An 18,952-nucleotide genomic window follows, 5' to 3' on the forward strand; every position below is an offset into this window, starting at 1 on the left:
GACACACAATTAATCTAAAAATCATTTTTGCAATTCTAAAGTTGTACCTTGCTCTGAAGGTGCATTAATTCCTTCGCAAATACACTGTCAATTGTGGCTGGCATCTGCTGATAAAGAGAGTTGGAAAGGTCTTTCTTAGCATCTCCTTTATATTTCACCTAGAGGGCAGAAAAAGGTGACACATCATGCAAAAATGAAGATACAGTAAACATACTATTTATTTTTTCTAGTAAGTAAAATGGCATAGACCAGAACTGGAAAAATTTAATGCTGTCAATAACTTTCAAGCAAAAACATCTTTAAATAATACTTTATGGGGATATTTATAATTCACAAAGCAATGCAAAATATGCCCTAATTAAATTCAGTAGTTTTGTTGGAAATAGAATATAAAACAAGCAAGGCAGTTTTTTCTATCCTTTTTCAGATCATTTTCAAATCCAAAAATTACTTTTCCTCTTTCTCTTTTCCAGAGTCCTGCAAAATGGGAGAAAATGAGAGTCCAACCATAAATATTTTGCCAGCTAATAAGTAGCAGCAACTGAATGTAGCTACAAAGGAGAGGAATATTAAAGTTAGCATGTCTGCCATCATTTTTGTTTCACCTTTTCATATTACAGTCTCATTCTCAAGTTACATTTTATTTATCCTATGTTTCCTCTATTATTCTGTATGGACAGTTCCTCACAAAGAAGCTTTACAAGATATACCAGAAGAATAGGTCAAAATGTGTGAGGCTTTTGCTTCAGATCTAAGTTCTCCAAATTCATAAAACAATAATGGCAACACTGCTGTGAAAGTAATCATAAATATTAAAAATATTTTCAATTATACTGTCTAATGTCACTTACTTACTGTGAAATAAACAGTTCTTCATTAGAGGCTAATTCCCCAAATGTATTATATGTATATATATCAATAATTTCCTGTAACATTTGCTGCTGTTCCCCAAAACAGAGGGCTCTTTTTCACTGCAATGGCCATGCTCTTAAGAATGTAAGTGTCCAAGATTTGCAAATACAGGTTATGGGACACTAGAGGTCAGTAATTTACAAGATAAACCATCCATCACATCATTGGCTTCAGGTAATGCTGCAATAAACAGGCAGAGTGCTCAAAAGTGTGGTAATATCAAACCTACAGGGTTTTAAATTTTAGGATATTTTATATCTCTAAATCTTTGATTAATAATTAGCAGCAGATTCTCTGGAATCAGACAGATGGATTAGATAAATACTCTCTATGTATTGTATTTTTGTAGACTATGATAGTCTGTCTCTTATAAAGTGCAATTACATCAGATTTACTTCCCTTGGGACATACCACTCCTTCTAAGAAAACAGGAAGATAAATACAAGGAAAGCATTCATTAGATGCTTTTATACTGAAAGCCACAAAGCAAACTGTTGTATGTCAGAAAGAGAATTTAGAATGCATATGTTATGTAACCTTAGACAGCCATACTGGGACTTTTTTTATTAGAATCATAAAGGTGGCACAAAAAATGAGGCAGCAAAATTTTCATTTTTTGAAGGGCCATAATGACAGAAAAATCACCCAGAACTAGTGATTTCTAAACAAAGCCACTCTCTCTCAGGTGAAATTTCTGCTGCTGGTCTTACCTGTGGAAAATAATCAGAGGTGCAATCTTACAGCACCTTGTACCTGGGGCATGGAGAGCTGGCAGTAAATGCTGCTTTGGAACACTCTGGAAGCTGCTGATCTTTCTTTGCCACTGCAGTTGTTTGTGTGTGTGTACATGTCTCAGGTATGCAGAGAGAGACAGAGATAGAAAGAGAGAGACAGAGAGAGAGAGAGAGAGAGAGAGAGAGAGAGAGAGAGATTAGATAGATTGGATGGATGGATAGATAGATAAAGATAGATAGATAAAGATAGATAGATAGATAGATAGATAGATAGATAGATAGATAGATAGATAGATATGAAAGATAGATAGATATGAAAGATAGATATGAAAGATAGATATGATAGATAGCTAGAAAGATAGCTAGAAAGAAAGCAAGAAAGAAAGCAAGAGAGAAAGCAAGAGAGACATATAGATAGACAGACAGACAGACAGACAGACAGATAGATAGATAGATATGCATGCAAGTGCTCAGGCAACCCACAGGTGACACTGACCTGATGTCTGCCCCAGGCCCTTTGCTGAAGGAGGACAGGGATGATAACATGGAAACGTTTTCCTTGTCTCCTGTTTGATTTCAGGCCATGAAATCTCCACAGCAGGGAAATTTTGCACAGGTGTAATTTGCAAACCTCATCACTGCAGAAAAAGTAATACTCCTTCCTATTCCTCAGTTTATCCACACATAAAATGGGATAGCTAGGACTGGCTCAGAACCATTAATAAAGAATCTTCAAATCCCAAAATAAAAGTGTCATGTAATTCCAAATTATTATTATTATTCACATTACAGTATACACTAATTACAGCCTTTTAAGTCACTTCAGCTTTAAACAGAATTACTTTAAACAGAATTATTATTTGAAATAAGCCATCCTTCCCCAGCTAAAAATCACAGTATTCAACAGAAATAGTTTTTAGGAAGGATAAGAAGCCAAGAAAATTCTTCAGTCTTTTAGATCTTACCTCAGAAATAAAAGCACCAAGGCTTTTCACATGTTTTAGCTGCGGGGTGTCAGGTACAAATATGCACTTGCCTTTAGATTTTTTAAACTCTTCTTTATAGTGTATCTACAAAGAGGAGAAAAAAGAAGCTTAATTGCTCTTAAAAACACACAAACAGAAAAGTAAACACTGGTTATTTTTATATTTTTTTAATTATTTGTATTTTATTTTATTCATGATACTCTGCTGGGCGGCTTGCAAATACCTCCGGCTGGATCAAATTAAACCATAAAGGGAAGCTACCAGTTCTCACGCACATTACCAGGGCTATGTAAAAGTCACAGAACTCTTTAATAATATAGATGAAAAAGACAGGATTTTTCTCTACATCTAGAGCACATTCTCACTACTGTTGGACATGTTTTAGTATCTCTAAAGAAAGAAGAATCGAAGAATTGATCTCCTTGATCCTTGATCTCAAAGATAAAAATTGTTTAACATCTAACACAGACCTAGCAAGCACAGAATCTGTATATCATCAAATGCCCCTTTATGAATCCAAGAGTTACATGAATAAATTTGGGAGGCCACTGCCAAACCATTGCCTACAAAGCACCCAACATTCAAGCAATAACAGAATTTCTTTAACACCTAACAAATTTTAAATTGAGGCATTTTTTTAAATGTGTATGCACATAGGAAACCACTATGACATATTTAGCAAAAACAAAAAAAAACAAAACAAAACACCACAATTTTTTACTTTTTTTTTTTTAAACAACCAGCCTTTTTCTTACAATGGGGCAAACAGCATGGGCAGGTATAATAATTACATGAGTGTTGCTGAAATCAGAGTTGTTTGTCTTAGTGAGACTGCAAGAAGGATAAAATCTATGGACATGGTTAACACGTAGGAACATTCATTATATAAGAACTGCATGAAGAAAAATGGTAAATTATGATGAGATGGACTAAATAAGTTTCAAAGACAGACACTTTACATGGATAGCCTTAGACATTTTCAGTGACATTTCTTTCTTTCTACAGAGAATTGTTTAGATCAATGCAAATTGAATTATTTAGTACTAAGCTTTCACGGTTATTATCTGCTACTATCTCTCTAACCTCATTTTCACATTCTGCATAACAGCAGCTTGAATTTATGCACTCTAGGCTTGCTGACAAGCACTGACAGAAGCAATACGATCTGCATCTGAGCATTACAGAAATATGCAGCCTTAATATCCTCTTTCTCTGAATCCTTAATGGATATCACAAGTTCTAGTCTACACTCCTCTACAGGGACATGGAAAACTTACGAGAAGGATGGCAGCTTACGTAGAATCAGCTCTTGAGCTTTCTAAGGCAAAGTTTGTGTCTACTGAAAAATGGATTAGATAATGCCAAATTCTCTCAAACTCATGACTACTTAATCCTCACACAAGAAACAAATTTGGTTGATATGGAGCCCATTCAGATTTGGACTACTGAAAGAATCTACATGTCACTTCCAAATCACATCATCCACTTTTGTGGATTAGAGTATTTTCTTGAGAAAACCCTTTAGGTGAACAATGAGTGTAACATGACTGTAACATTTCTGTGTCATGACTTTACTCAGGGACTCACATGTACTCACTCATGAAACCTGTGTGTGACATCATACTCCCAGGTAATCACAGAGCAACTGACAAAAAAGGCATTTTTATGATACACGTGAGCAGTCACTGTTCAACATGCACACACATGGGAAGTTTACAGAGCTGACTGTCTACTGGATGAGTTTGATGGCATTCCCAGTAGAAACTCCTGTAAAGCTGTGACTCTGGCAGAGGAGACAGAGAGTCTTGCTGCTCACAACTTAGATAAATCACCCACAGACATCTGAAAGCTGACTGTAATTATATCCATTTTAATTGCAGAGCAATAATTACATTCAAGAATCAAACACAAAAGCTTCCTAAGGTATCTCTTAATTGGGGGAATGACAGAACATGACTAGAAGAAACAAAGCTGCTCTGCTGTAGAAGTCATGCTTTCAAAAGAATTGAAAGCAGTAAATGACTAATGCCACCTCCTTAATCCTTTATTATTCACATTAGTTATACCCATAGAAGCCACAAAATGCACACAGACTCAAATATGCAATTTAGAGAGAACATGTAACAAAATGTTTGGCCAAATTCTGATCCAACAAACTCCATTCTGCTACAGTATTGTCCACATTGCTTGGAATCAGAAAGATGGAAGATGAAATGGGGTAAGTATAATGAAGTCATGAACCTGCAGTTATAAAGCATATTTAGTGTAAATGATGCAAGGAAGATGTTCAAGATGTTGACTATGATTGAATATAATGGCTGGAATGAACAGGCAGAAAAGCCAATATTCTTTTTCAAAGTCTGTAATGAAAAATTCAGAAGTCTGAAATATTGAATAGGAAATTTTGCCTGCAAGTGGCTTACCCTGCACCACAAAATACACTGTTTAGGTTGAGCAGATCTGGTAAGCCTTGTGAAAAAAACAAATAGGAAAAATTTGAAAATGACGGCCTGGAGCCACTGCTCTTTCAATATACTTCTGAAGTTCAATAGTTCTAAAGCTCACTAAAGGCCCCATTTTTCATAGTTCTCTCCAGATCTGGATCTGGATCTAGAACTGGATCTCTCCAGTTGTGATCTATAGATCACAACTATACAGCAAAGTGGATTAAAATTCCTAGACAACCACCAAAAGAGTAAGCTTCAAGCTGCACTTTTTCTTAATGAATATTATATGGAAGATCAGCTTTATCAAACGAGGGCATCCAACCTTTAAGCAAAAGCTTCCTGGTTCACCAAGAAAATTCATCTCACCCATGGCCTGTTTCATCAGCCTGTTTCAGGGGGAAACACAGAAGGGAGACTGTGGGCTAAAGGAAAGCCTCCAATAACAACAGCATAATCCAAGCAGCCACAATTCCTTTTATTCAGGGACATATCCTCATCTAACTTTAATATGAATATACTCAAAAAACTATTCTAAATAATCTTAACATCAATGGCGTAACCATGTCAAGAGTCATCATGGCAAGACCCATTGTAGAATCATCATATCCAAAATACCCATTTATGTTTAGAAAAACAACAAAAATGTCTGAACCTTCTTATCTAGCTTTTATGCTAGAACAAAAGGGAACCTCTTTCCACTAAGGATTCACTTTCCAAACCTACATTTCTGAATTTATAATCTCTTATAAGACTAAGGACTGTGTCAGACCACACATCCATCTAATACAAAACCCTTTCTCTGGGGCCATAGGAACCAAGAGAAAAGCAAGATAAGATGACAAGCATGCAGTATTATTACTAAAATGCATAGTATTTTAGTAATCTCCAGCTATTTCAGACTGAAGGGTCCTCTTGACTTAGAGGCTGTGACTAGTAATGGTGAGTCCAGGGGAACAGCTGCAGCCAGAATTAGGTAGTCAAAACCCTGTTAGTTCATCACAGAGTTTCCATTGGCTCTAAAAAAGACAAAAAGTCTTTTTGGACTTTGCTTTATAACAGAGACATCCCAAAGCAAAGCTGGGCTCTGTGCGAGGACATAAATGGCAAGCAGTTCTATTTTTTGCTTTAGACAAAAAGAAGTGCTGGTAACACTCATTACCAAAATTCAGCAGAATCTTCAGAAGGCAGTGTCTGCCATTCTACCAAAAAGGATTATGACAGTTTGGTCAATTACCTTCTGTAATTGTCCCCATCTCTGCTTATAACAGTACTGACAACATCACAGCACACAATCAAAACAAAGAAGAGATGAAAATACACTACAAGCAAATGGACGAGCTCAATTTCAATGTGGAAGAGAAAAGGCCTGGAGAGGAAGGCAATTCATATAAATCAAACACACATGACAGTTTTGAAAACATCTGTGGAATACAGTTTCATAATAGAGGGAGATTAAATGGAACGACTGTCGAGAGAACCAGTCCAGGGGGTATCACAGCCACAGAACAAACATCTGCCAACTTCAAACGAAACTGGGGATTTTCTCAAGAACTGGAACACATACACACTTCACAACTTCCCCTACTTACAGCTCAAGGCTGGCAATTACAGGTTAACCAAGGGCTGCCAGTGTAACACTTTTTTCAAAACCATACTGCCAAATTTAAGTCAGCCTGAAAAGAATGCAGGACAAGCATAATACAACCCCAGTATCTCAGGCATGTGCACTCCTGGCTCTGCATTCTGATGGAGGAGTTGTGCTGACAGCTCCACCATCAGAAATGGACAATCACCCAGTCTCGTGGTCAGCAAGGACACAGGCTGCTTCCCCAAGGTCATCTGAGGGCCAAACTGTAAGCGCTGCAAAACCACTGTACAAATAAAATGTACAAATGTATACCAATCATAAATCCACACAAACAGTAGTACGGGCAAAGGTTCATGCTAAAAAGGATAAGGAATATATAAAAAGTTCTGAATGTCAACAAGAAAAAACTGGAAGGCAAGAATGCAAACTCCTTGCAATTTATTGGTCTCCACAATGAAATGTGCGGGGTGAGGAATTTATACCCAGGCACAAAGGACTTCACTGGTCATAAGAAATTCCAGAAAAAAACTCTGAGAGACAAAATTCATATTCTATGCATATTCCATTCAAGCCAATGAAGAAAAACCTAGTGATTTCATCAGAGGCTGAATAAAGCTCCAAAACTGGATGTTATTTTTAAACACAGAGCCTCTTTTTTGAAATTAGATTGGTCTGGTTCATTATATATTGTTTTTACTTTGAAAGCATTAATAACATTTTGCCATTATGCCTGACATATCTCAAAGAAAATCTAACACACTTGAAGGCTAAATGCATCACAAGTTTTCAGCAAAAGCCCACATCCCTGAACCATTATAAGCTGTAGAAGCCTGGCTTGACTTAGCTATTCGCCTTAGCTCTCAAGTCCCTGCAGAAAATCCAAGAAAATACAGCCACTCCATTTATCCATTAATTAAGAGCCACAGCCAACATTACTCCTAATGGGTACACAGGAGAGTAATAATTCCTTTTCAGTTAAAGTAAGATTTCTTCAGCATTTTTCAAGAAGTTTTTGTCTTTAAGAACAGGGACCATTTTTAGAAAGAAGCTGCAGATATGCAATAAATGTATATTGGGTCATGTAAGTGCTTCAGGTCCATTTTCATTTTTGCCTTTACATGAGTTGACAGGCACTTAATGCACAATATGCCCTTTTTTCCTAAAGAAAGCATGTATACATCTATCTGTAAGAATATTATCAATCTCTTCTACTTCCTGAAGTAGGCTGAGTTTACAAAGGAACCATCTTTGTAGCTTCTCTTAAGGATCTATCCAATTTTCAGCATTCTTTCTGTGAAAATTGAAGTAGGCAGTGTATGGACAAGAGGAAAAAGGAACTTTGACCTTGTGAAGTCACACCTTCAAGCCAGCACTGTAACTGTTCTTCTGAGTTAGCTATTCTTTTCTAACACACCATTCTAAAATTCTAAAAATTTATACCTAAAATGCAGATTTTGTATGTTCTATTCCCATTAAATCAACAACCCACACCTATATATCAGATTACAACACAACATGAACCAGACACTACTTTTTGGTTTCTTTAGAACATTTCTTGAAGCAAGTCACTCTCTCCTCAGAAAGATCTCCTCTCCTGCCAGCTTTCTCACAGGAGAAATAGCACTCTTTACACCCATACACCCATGAACAGACAAAGTTACATTTCAGATACACTGTCCCAAGAGAGAAACAAAAATAAATTTCCATCAAGGTAAATCTGACCCTGTTAAATTGAAGCAATGAGATCTACTCCAATTGAAAATGTCTTAGACCTGATCTATGATGTTTATACAATGTTTATATAACTGATCCACAATTTTAAAAATCTATACTAACTAAATTAAGAATTAGATAGCTAATTATTTTTAAAATATATTCTAGCATTTCAGTGGATTTGTCCTGTAAGCATAGTTAATAACAATATGCTGAGCAGTTTTGGACATCCATCAGCACAAAACAAAGGTAACATTAAAAATTTATTTTTAACTTCCCTCCTTACTGCTGTGTATACTGGAAGCCAGTTTTGCTCAAACCAATTAAACTGCATAGGATTGACTACAACCAAAAAAAAATTACCACATTTTCCTGATGAAAGCAGCCAAGGTGTTCTCATGCAGACACGCTCTCCCTGAGAACCCACATTTTGAAACACTCCTTTCTAGGGCCTATGCTTTCTACCATCCCAGTGCTCTGAAAAGCTCATTCTTCTGTGGCTGATAATTTATGGTACCTGAGTAATACGTGGTTTTTTATTATTTTGTGTGCTTTTATTATTTGAGCCTTGGATGGGCACATGCTACACTGTATATTTTTGAGAAAATATGTATCATAAATGTAAATGCATTTGAAAAAATAAATTCAAATATGAAGATAAAAATAGTCACCATCACTTACATCACTTATTAATTCACTGCATTTTCGGGCCAGTTCCATATTTCTGTCCTCAATAACAGGCTTGAGGAAGACCTGAAAGAGAAAGGTAATCATTGCATGTTTAGTGTCCTAAAGAGTAAAAATGGAAGGAAATAATAGTTTGCAAAACTACTGGGGTTTAACTCACCTTTTCTTCCTCTTCCCAATCCTCATTTTCATCCTCCCTGAGATCTTGAATGGCAGACATTCGCATTTTAATACTTTGCAGGAAACAATGAAAACTCTTAGAAGGTTCAGTGCTGCAGGAAACAGCTCAGACCCTCCAGCATGCCTGGAATCAATGCTCCATTTGTGTCCTCCACTGCACTTAACCCTACCACGGCTCCTTCCTTATTTAGGCAGCACTTGACAGTCTTTATCTGAACAATTCAGAGTGAGTGAACTGAAAGGCATCACAGATGGCCTTGCTGGCTATCACTCACAGCAGAGCTAATGCTTTCTTACTGATAAAATATAATTAAATGTCCTATCCCCAGCAACTATTTTTAAAATTACTATGAAAACAATTAAAATACTGTGACACAGTTCACTTGTAACCTAAGTAATTTAGTAAAATTAACAGGATTGAAAGGGGAACATTAACTTTATGGGAAAACTGCCCAGTTGTAAAATTCAAGGCATCAGTGACTCCAAAAATCAGCTATCATAAAACTTTATTTCACTGTCCCAATAATAATGTTTCTTGTTTAAAAGAGCACACTATTCTCATTTTCCAGTAGATGTAACTGATAGTGTATTTTCTCAGAATTACTTCTTTTCCACAAATCTTACAGAATTCCTTAAATGCTTTCCATATCATGTCAGCTGCAGGTTAAACCTGTGCATACATAGATACAGATAAGTCTGTATTACAAGTACACATGGTTATGTATTCACACAAACATGCATTTCTCACTGTTACAAACTGTCATGGACTGTAGTCTAAAAACCAACCTTGTTCAGTATGAAGTCACTGACTCCAGCTGCAATGGAACTGAAAGATATCCTTATGTTCATAGGTTCAGTGTTTACTTCTGTAAAACAAGCAAGAAGGTATTACAAGACCAATTGGAGAAACCAGCATTTGAATATAATTTTTCTTTCTAAACTGTAGTTTGTGTATTTCTCATTTTGTAGAGCTCATGATTTTGAACTTCATCTAGCAAAGTCATTCACTGCTACGTGGCTTTGCAATCAGGCAAAGATACAAGGAATGCATGCTCTTAAAAACAACTCTTAGAAGAATTTTAAGTACATGTGCCTGAACACAATGTCCTTGGAGTGTATTTAAAAACACTGATTTCCTTAGAAAAATAAACATTTCAAAGATGAGAAAAAATACAGCATGATTTACCTAAGGTCTAAAAATTTGAAAAATTAAGTATTAAAAACAGAAACAGCTTTCAGCCTAAACCAAGACAGAACTCTTTATACATTGATAGTACAGAAAGTTTCAAGATTTTCCATTCCACTGTCAAATATAAGCTCCTAAAGTTCAGGTTTGAACCTTCAGCATTGCTGAAGTACTGATTTAAACCTAGAAGTCTGGTTTGCATAGGTGAGAATTACCTGAATTATGCTGACTGCTTTTGGAGTTCAGAATGCTTCATCCTGGGGGAAACAAATGGTTTAGTCTTACTAGTATTCACAGTAACAGGTCTTTTTTGAAGATCATGGCTACAGCAAATATATTCCTAAACAACAGACCCATGCCTGATTTTAAGGGGCACACCATAAGCAGAGTACCTACAAAAGTGTCAGACAGAAATGCAGCACTAAGGCTTCAATTCAGGATTTTTGTGATAATATTGCCAATACTGTATTTTTTCAGTGCAGTTAATTTCCTTTTCCTCCCCACAATTAATAATTTTTTTAAGTGGAGACATTGAAAAATATTTAAGAGCATATAAAAAAGTTATTAGTAGCTGCAAAGCTTCCTGAACATGGGGAAATCTTTCACTATTTTTTTCACTGGAAAGCAAATATGGTCAAAATTACAACACCAAACATGTCTGTGCTTTGGGGCAAAAGGGAGGTGTTTGGCTTTTTAACATGAATTTAATATTATATTTGGTGGGTTTTCAGCAGCTGGACAGACCAAAATTTATATATTCTGGTTTTCCTGCAATGGCTTCTGCATAATCAAAAACTGCAAGATCACTTCTGGTAACCCACGAAGTCATCAGACAGTTGGACTATGCAGTCACTGGAAGTCCCTTCCAACTGAACTATTCTACTCAATTCCATTCTATTTTATTCTACTATCTGTTACAGCTTTGATACAATTCGTTTTTTCACATTTTTGCATGATCTGGGTCAGGCATAATTAAGCATTCAAATATCCTGTGCCACACGTAACTTCCATAATACAAGACAGCTTCTGTAACCCGTTATATTAAAGAAAAATGTAATACTGTCTACAAAGGGAGTAAGAGGAAAAAAATCACAGCATCAACTAACCATACACAAGTTATTCAAAATTCCGCTTTTCACATAACAGATGCAGCAAGATACTGTATGACACAGAAACCTCACTTTTTTTTCACCCTCCTCAAAATACTGAATACTATCAGAAAACATTCACTGTGCAAAGTAAAACCTGCAAGTTTAATATATCCAGATTTAATTCAGGGAAGAATTTGTTAAGACCATTTAAGAGTTGCATGCTTTGGAAGTGCACTATGACTCGATTAGCAGCCTGCAAGTCAAGAAGAATCACAGAAAGGCTTGGGTGGGAAGGGACTTTAAAAATAATCCAGATCCAACCCCCCTGCCATGGACAAAGGTGCCACCCACTAGATCAGACTGCTCAGGGCCCTGTCCAACCTGGCCTTGTTCAAGTGGCCTTGAACACTCACAGACATGAGAAAGAAGCTTTAGCTACTTCTGTAGGAGGCAATAAATAATCTAGAATCAGCAGGAATGTTCAGCATTGGAAATGTTTATGTACATTTCCAATATTTTTTAAATTACTATAAAAATAACTAATCTAATCTGAATAAAGACATAGTTAAAATGCTGAGCTTTTACATCCCCAAAACAATTATGAACTATGTTGTACTAAAGATTACTTTTCACCTACAAAACCTGCAATTTTACCAAAACCTTCAAACTGACACTTCTGAATAATTTTCCGTTATATATAATGGAATAATCCATAATCTTTTGTTCTGGCATAAAACAGCACAGATAAAGCTAAATCCAACTGTACAGAATTTTAAGAAAGCACTTTAATGGACTGCTAAGTTGTGTATCCACAATACTTATATTCACACAGGGCATGGCAAAATTAGAATTTCTTATTGCTTTATAGATACCTTAAAATGTGTACAAATGGGTTCTTCAGGGAAATACCCAACATGAACTAAAAAAAAAAAGCTGAAAAGGCCACATTTTTATTTCCACACACCTGCAAGGACATTTTACATCTCAGTTCAAATTTAGCCTAGTTTTTGGGGGTTTTTTTTGTCTATACTGTTTACAGAAGCACTGTACCTGCAATACACATTCCTTTGCTTATGCTATGAATGAAGACATTTCACTCTGCCAGCACTTAGAGCCATCATTCTGTGTGTCAGTGTACTATTTTTTTCACAGAACATTACTCAAGTACTTGATGTAAACACATATCAGCTGAGGAGGCAGAAGAGGAAGAAACATGGGGCGTAAATGAGCCCTGAGTGTGAGCTGGCCCAGAGTGTGAATAGTTCAGGGCAGATTTCCCAATTTGATCACACATAGCTGAGTCCACATCTGGCCAGAGCCCCACCATCTCCCTGTCCCTTTACCAGTCTTTCAATAAATAGATTTGGGAATTGTTAGTCCAGAAACTTAAAAAGCTTCGTCTTGTTTTGGACTTGATACACACAACTTAGCAGTGATTCTCAGTTCCATCCCTGAACAAACAATACCTCTGGACTTCTTCAGCATAATCCTAAAAGCCTTCTAATATATGTAATATCTGTGTGTTCTGCTGGGCTGGAAGGACTAGCCTACCACTTCACAGAACAGCACAACTCATGTTTGTCCTGGTAAAGATACCAGAAACCCCACAATCTCAAATTTACTGAATGCAGAATTCCTCGTGGGCTACTTGAACATGGGCCACGAATTAAGGACCAAGGTATCTCAGTTGGAAATCTGCACAGCACTATACTGAGATGTATATACATTATGAATATACTCCTTTCAATTCTGGACTGAAAACCTAACAAAAACAGAGGTAAAGGTAGTGCTTTAGATATCCTGTTTCCAATCAGCTAAAAATCAACCCACAGACATCCCTGAAATTAAAATGTTATTTTCTGCTCTTACTCAACACACACAGACATCACTGAAATAACTACAATTAATTCAACACAAAACAGATGGTGGTGTCTTTTCAAAAAGCACACAGGCATTTTTAAGTGCAGAGACTCAATCACTTCTCATTTCTAGAACTACTCAGACTGGAAGTTCCTAGCAGCCCTGCATAAGGAAGTTCATAGTCAGGCTATCAGCACACAATCACAAGCAGAAAAATGCAAGGAATCCCAGACTCTCAGTTTTAACCTCCCTGAACATGAAATACCAATTCACATTAACTAGAGAAATTCAAGACATTACTCTATTTGGAGAAAAAACTTACCCATGAGTTTGTATCTGTCAGATCATTAACACTGCACTCATCATCAGCACTTCAAAACCTGCAAATACCTCATAGCTCTAAGCTAGGATTTTCATTCAATAGAAGTTTTTATTTAATGTTTTGGTAAAGCAGAGACTGGCAATGATATTTTTAAGGACAAATACAAATGAGATGTTAGAAATCTGACTTCTGAATCCAGAAAACCTAATGAATTTTCAACGCCTAACAGATACAGAAACACAGACATTTTTTTGAAACTCATACTCTCGGACATTGTCTAGCCTAACTGGATATCGATGTCACAGTATGTCAGATGTCTGTATGGTACACAACTAGTTTCACACAATACCCAAACTAATCTAGATACCAGAAGCCATGTAACCTGAGTTAATAAAGTCTTTCCCACACAACTCATCAAGAAATGAGCTCATTCAGAAGGGAAAGTATTTATCAGGGCGCAAGATTGTGCCACACAGATGTAGCCTTACCTGTGATGAGGAACATTGAAATAAACCAAAATAAGCCATTAAAATACCCCAAATCCTCCACTTCATTTTCCCACCAATATTTATAATTGCCTACTATGTTTACACAATAGTTTTTAAGCCTCAAAACAGGGTTTTCTAGGTGTGATACGCAGTTCTATTTCTATTTTCCTAGTTTTTCATTTGACAAGAAATGAAATCCTGAACAATGAAGGAATCTGATATTTCCACCCCCTCAATATTTTCAGTTTAACCAGAAGCCTGAAAATCTATCCCTCCTACAGCTCCTTTTGCAAACTGAGATGCCACATTTGACTGCACCACATCTGTTTAATCCGCTCCACTTGACTGCTGTGGCATTTCCCTTTCTTGTCATAAAGCCCCTGTCCCCTTACCCAAGGGTTCACCCAGGTGTGGCAGTCCACCAGAGCTAACAGCTCTAGGGCACAGCAGATGAGCTCTTCAGCACTACCAGCTCTTCCTAGAACATTACAACAATGAATAATCAGGATATTTTTTCCTATTACCCACAAAATGCTACAGTGCTCCCGTGTGCTGAATGGCCAAGAGCCCTGCAAGCTGGTGCCCTGTAACCAGAGGAGGGCAATCCACAGCCAAGCTTTCCTTTTGCTCTGCAACTTGTGGCTCAGATTTCCTGAGGCTGTTCAACAGAAGATGGCTAGAAAACAAAATTATCAGCTGACTGGGTTACTGTGTGAGGTATCCGTGAAAGCAAAATCACATTCAGCAGAAGAGAGAGTTGCAGCTTTTCTCTTAATGCAGAAAACTCTGGATAAAAGATCAAAGTTCTCCATTCACTAAATTTTCATTCTATCCAAAACTAAGTCCTTTGAAAGAAAGAGACATGAATATATAAAGTCTGGAAGTTTTACTTCTCTATAAATCCCAGCTAAAAATATTAATGAAAGGTCTGAAGCCAGTAATAAACAAGTTCCATTTTGCCTCAATAAATCCTAAAAAGCTAAGTATATCTCCTCTTGTGACTATACATTCATATACAGCTTACTGTAGTCTAAAATAATAGAAAATACGCATTTATCTTATATATAGATTCTTAGTTCTTAGCCATACAGACTGGGCATGTTTCCTTGCTAGGAATTTTTCTTGTGGCATTACATTGAATTAAACTGCCTGAAGTGACAGAATCTCCCGGAGCAGGAAGAGAAAATCGCACATTTCCTATAAATTTAATTTTCAACCTATAACCCTCACCTAATGAATGCATTTTTCTAGAAACTAAAGCCACAGTGGTTTTACTCAGATATTTTACTCATATCTGAGTTTTTTCTTCTTCATATTTCTGTACTTGTATTTTAGTAGTCCTGACACTGCAACTCTCTGAACACAACAATACCACCATCGTAAGTAACGTACATCTTTAAAAAAACCTTTAAAACTTCACTATTCTGGAATATTTCATGCTACTGTGATTCTCAGATAAGTTAAATTTGCACCAAATTGCTAAAGACAGCTAACTCTAGCACAAAACCTACATTCTTCATTGGCAGTTAGTTAAAATAATAGTCTTAAAATTTCAGAAGTGTCTTCAGAAAACTCCCCAGATGATGAAACCAAACAGGCCAGGATGAGAAAAGAAATGTAATGAATTTTGAGGTAATGGAAGTCACTTGTTCAATGATGAAAAATGTATTTAAGTAACTTCATTTTTTAAAAGGAGAAGTAATTTCAAGTCATAAATAATTGATGCAAAAGCTATATTTTGAAGTAACTCTAGACACTAAAAGACAAAAATAAGCCTTTACTTATGCAAAACATACAGCACTTCTACTATGCTTAAAATTACCCATTCTAAAATCTCATTTGGAAGGAAAAACAACAAAACAACAATTCACCTTTTCTTTTCCTACTTTGTGAATTGTGTCCATCGTAAGATTTTAACAAGAAAACAAGTTACACACATTTTGTGTCCAGGAGTGCTTAAATCTGGATTGTCACAGTCAAGCTTCTCTTTCAGCCTACTGTTCCATGCATGACAGGTTAAGGCAATGATACACAAGAGCTGTACTATGAATTTAGCACTCTATTCAAAAACAAAGCGCATAATATATAAAATCCACATTCAGAAAGGTCCATGGTTTTCAAGACAGAGAGTTTATAAAGACTGATGGATAGCTCATTCCTCCCAAAGAAGCTGCTGTCAAAATAGTCTACTAGAATAGAGGGAATATTAATTTTTTAAGTGCTTGTAATAGGCTACAATGCATTAGGAAATAAAACTGTTAATAACCCTGTATTGAAAAGAACCTTTGAACAGAGAACCCTGTACTATGGTGTCTCTGGACAGCCTAATCCTGTAATTGTGTTCATGGCTGTAATTGAGGAGAGCAACTTACAAGTTCATAAGCACTGACTACAGTGTTAAAGAACATACACTAAAAATACAATAGCTGGCAATAGTAAGTCACAGGAATGTTAGATCCTTATGTACAGTCAGTTTAACAATGATATACACAAGTTTCCATGACAACAGTGACAAGATGATAAAAACATCTTCCATCATTCCCTGAAAAATACTTTTCTGCTTATATCACTGATGAAGTGGCAAGTACCTAATTTAGAAATGTCAACTTGCATTTAATAACATATTTTTACATTCAAAGAAATGTAGACCATCATTTTAAAGGATTCAATTAAATAGCTGAATCAGATTAAAAATTATTTGTTATCTGACTTTTTAGTCTTTTAAAATAAGTTACATAAAATGTATCTTTGACTTTAGTCATGGTCCAGAGTTTAGCTGCAAAATTTCAGCTAAAAAAATTTTTTATCCCCAGGGAAATTTCTTTTGCATGAATCAAATAAAAGCTGATCTAACACTTTCCTAATAAACACTGGATATTTTAGCAGAAAAATATATTATTTTTAAATTGGCTTAAATTTGCTTGATCTTTCACAAAAAAAACAAAAAAAACCCAAGGAAAATTACATAAAGCAATTATGTTTTATCAGTTACTTAATTTGCTTTCACGCAAGAGCACTGCCTTTCTTCTAGTGTGAATTGTTTTCTCCAAACCAGTAGTGGACATAAAACTGGAATTTCTTGTTTCAGCTACTTTTTAGCCACTCCTCTGACCTGATTACTCTTGAACCAAGAGTAATTCCAATTCCAACCAATTCCAATTACAACAGTGGAATTTAAACTTGGCATTTACCTCAACACAGATACTTCTAGGTGAACATACTTCTCAATCTATTAAGAACATTCATAATATTTATTAAAATGTCATTTCTTAATTTTACTGTAGGAAAAATAGTTCTTATAAGTAAATAATGAAAATATAACCCTACAATGCTCTTCATATAACACAGTATACCTAAGTTACCACTTAAAGAAGCATGCTGAACTACAATTCTTCAAATCAAAGAAGGCTAATGCCTGCACTACATGAAACCCCACACTAAGCAGCTCCTGAGAGGAGAAAAGCAAATGAAATTATATAGCAATGTTTTGTACACTACAAATTATCCAGAAATACCATCTTTGGATTTGATCGCTTGTTGCTGTTAATAACATTAAAGAGCAATAAGTATTTTTAACTCATACAGCTTCCTGTGGATAAGATTTAAAGAATTTTATAAATAGAGGGATACAGCTTTTGATTTAATATACAGACACAGAGCAAGCCAAGTTCTCTTCTTATCCTCAGGCACTTGAGGACTAGGCTGGAGTCAGGCTTAAGTAAGAACAGCCATGGATAAATAAGCCTGACCAAAAACCTGCTCCTGATCATGTGCTGATTCATGGCCAACTGAAAATCATGGTCTGAACAGAGGTTTGAGAGGTGCAGCAGACTTGATTTGGGGAACAAACTGTCTTAAGTCTCCTTTGAACATCTGGAATTTTGTGAAGAGGATAAATAGCTACTGGAGTAGGCTGCTCCCTGCCATATACCTGAAGATAGATGATGATTCCATCATTCTGTTTTACAAGGTGGAGAACAGAGAGCCATGAAGCAAAGCAGCATCTCCACAGTAAGAAAGGAAGACTGCAATCAATCAAGATTTCTTGACTCCCAGCCCTACAATTCTAATGCTGAAACCATAGAACTTCCCAACAGGATTTTTCCTGGCTCTTTTTCAGTGATATTTCTGTTAAGTCATTTCCAGCATAAATTAACTCTTAGCATATAATAGTCTACTCACAGTGTTGAAGATTGGGGGATTTTTCTAGAACATTTAGCTATCTGTTAAATAAATTTTAGTGTTCATATAGCCTAAAAAATAAGAAAGGAAAAAGTGGGAGGAGATCAGAACACAGAGCAGTTCTTTAATTTAGGACTTAAAACTAAATTACAATTAGTAAGTGATTGGATTAATGTGAAGAATAGAGTTAGAATAACAGTGTAGTTACTTGTTATGCAAATGAATTTCAACGTCTGTTCAGTTATCAGTAGTAACTATTCAGCATGAAAAAAGCAAGATAACCTCACTGAAATTCTGCATATAGAAAGAGAGAGAAAATACCATGTCCTTTTCTGGTCATCTGATGTCTAAATTAATGTTATATGAAGATATTTTTATGTTGAATTCAAAAGAATAGGTGATATTAAAAAGTTATTTTCAAGTCTAGTTGGCCAAGTTTCTATTTAAATTACATTTCTGTAAATATTTATTCATTTTTTTACATACAAAAACCATCGCCAGAGAATTAAATTATGTCAGGGCCTAAGGCCTAGCTTTGAAGAGCTTTTAGTCTTTTTATCTCTTTGAGGATCTCAT

The 18,952-nt window shown here is 35.9% G+C and overlaps 1 protein-coding gene across 4 annotated transcripts in view; it reads right to left on the reverse strand.

Moving 5' to 3' along the window:
- Nucleotides 1-18,952, reverse strand: part of NEBL (nebulette) — a 247,478-nt gene that overhangs the window by 79,349 nt on the left and 149,177 nt on the right. Inside the window, exons 7-12 of one of the 4 annotated variants that reach the window (XM_086860312.1) lie at nucleotides 10,649-10,690; nucleotides 10,034-10,113; nucleotides 9,228-9,300; nucleotides 9,062-9,133; nucleotides 2,612-2,716; nucleotides 48-158 (exon numbers count right to left, since the gene is read on the reverse strand). The exons of the other annotated variants lie outside the window; for them this stretch is intronic. Of the exons in view, the coding sequence (XP_086716438.1) occupies nucleotides 48-158; nucleotides 2,612-2,716; nucleotides 9,062-9,133; nucleotides 9,228-9,293 (354 nt within the window). The 5' untranslated portion in view covers nucleotides 9,294-9,300; nucleotides 10,034-10,113; nucleotides 10,649-10,690. The remainder of the gene's footprint in view (nucleotides 1-47; nucleotides 159-2,611; nucleotides 2,717-9,061; nucleotides 9,134-9,227; nucleotides 9,301-10,033; nucleotides 10,114-10,648; nucleotides 10,691-18,952) is intronic. 4 annotated transcript variants of the gene reach the window in all.

This window comes from Cyanistes caeruleus, chromosome 1, assembly GCF_971803275.1.
Source record: "Cyanistes caeruleus chromosome 1, bCyaCae1.hap1.1, whole genome shotgun sequence".
In the NCBI taxonomy this organism is placed as follows: domain Eukaryota; kingdom Metazoa; phylum Chordata; class Aves; order Passeriformes; family Paridae; genus Cyanistes; species Cyanistes caeruleus.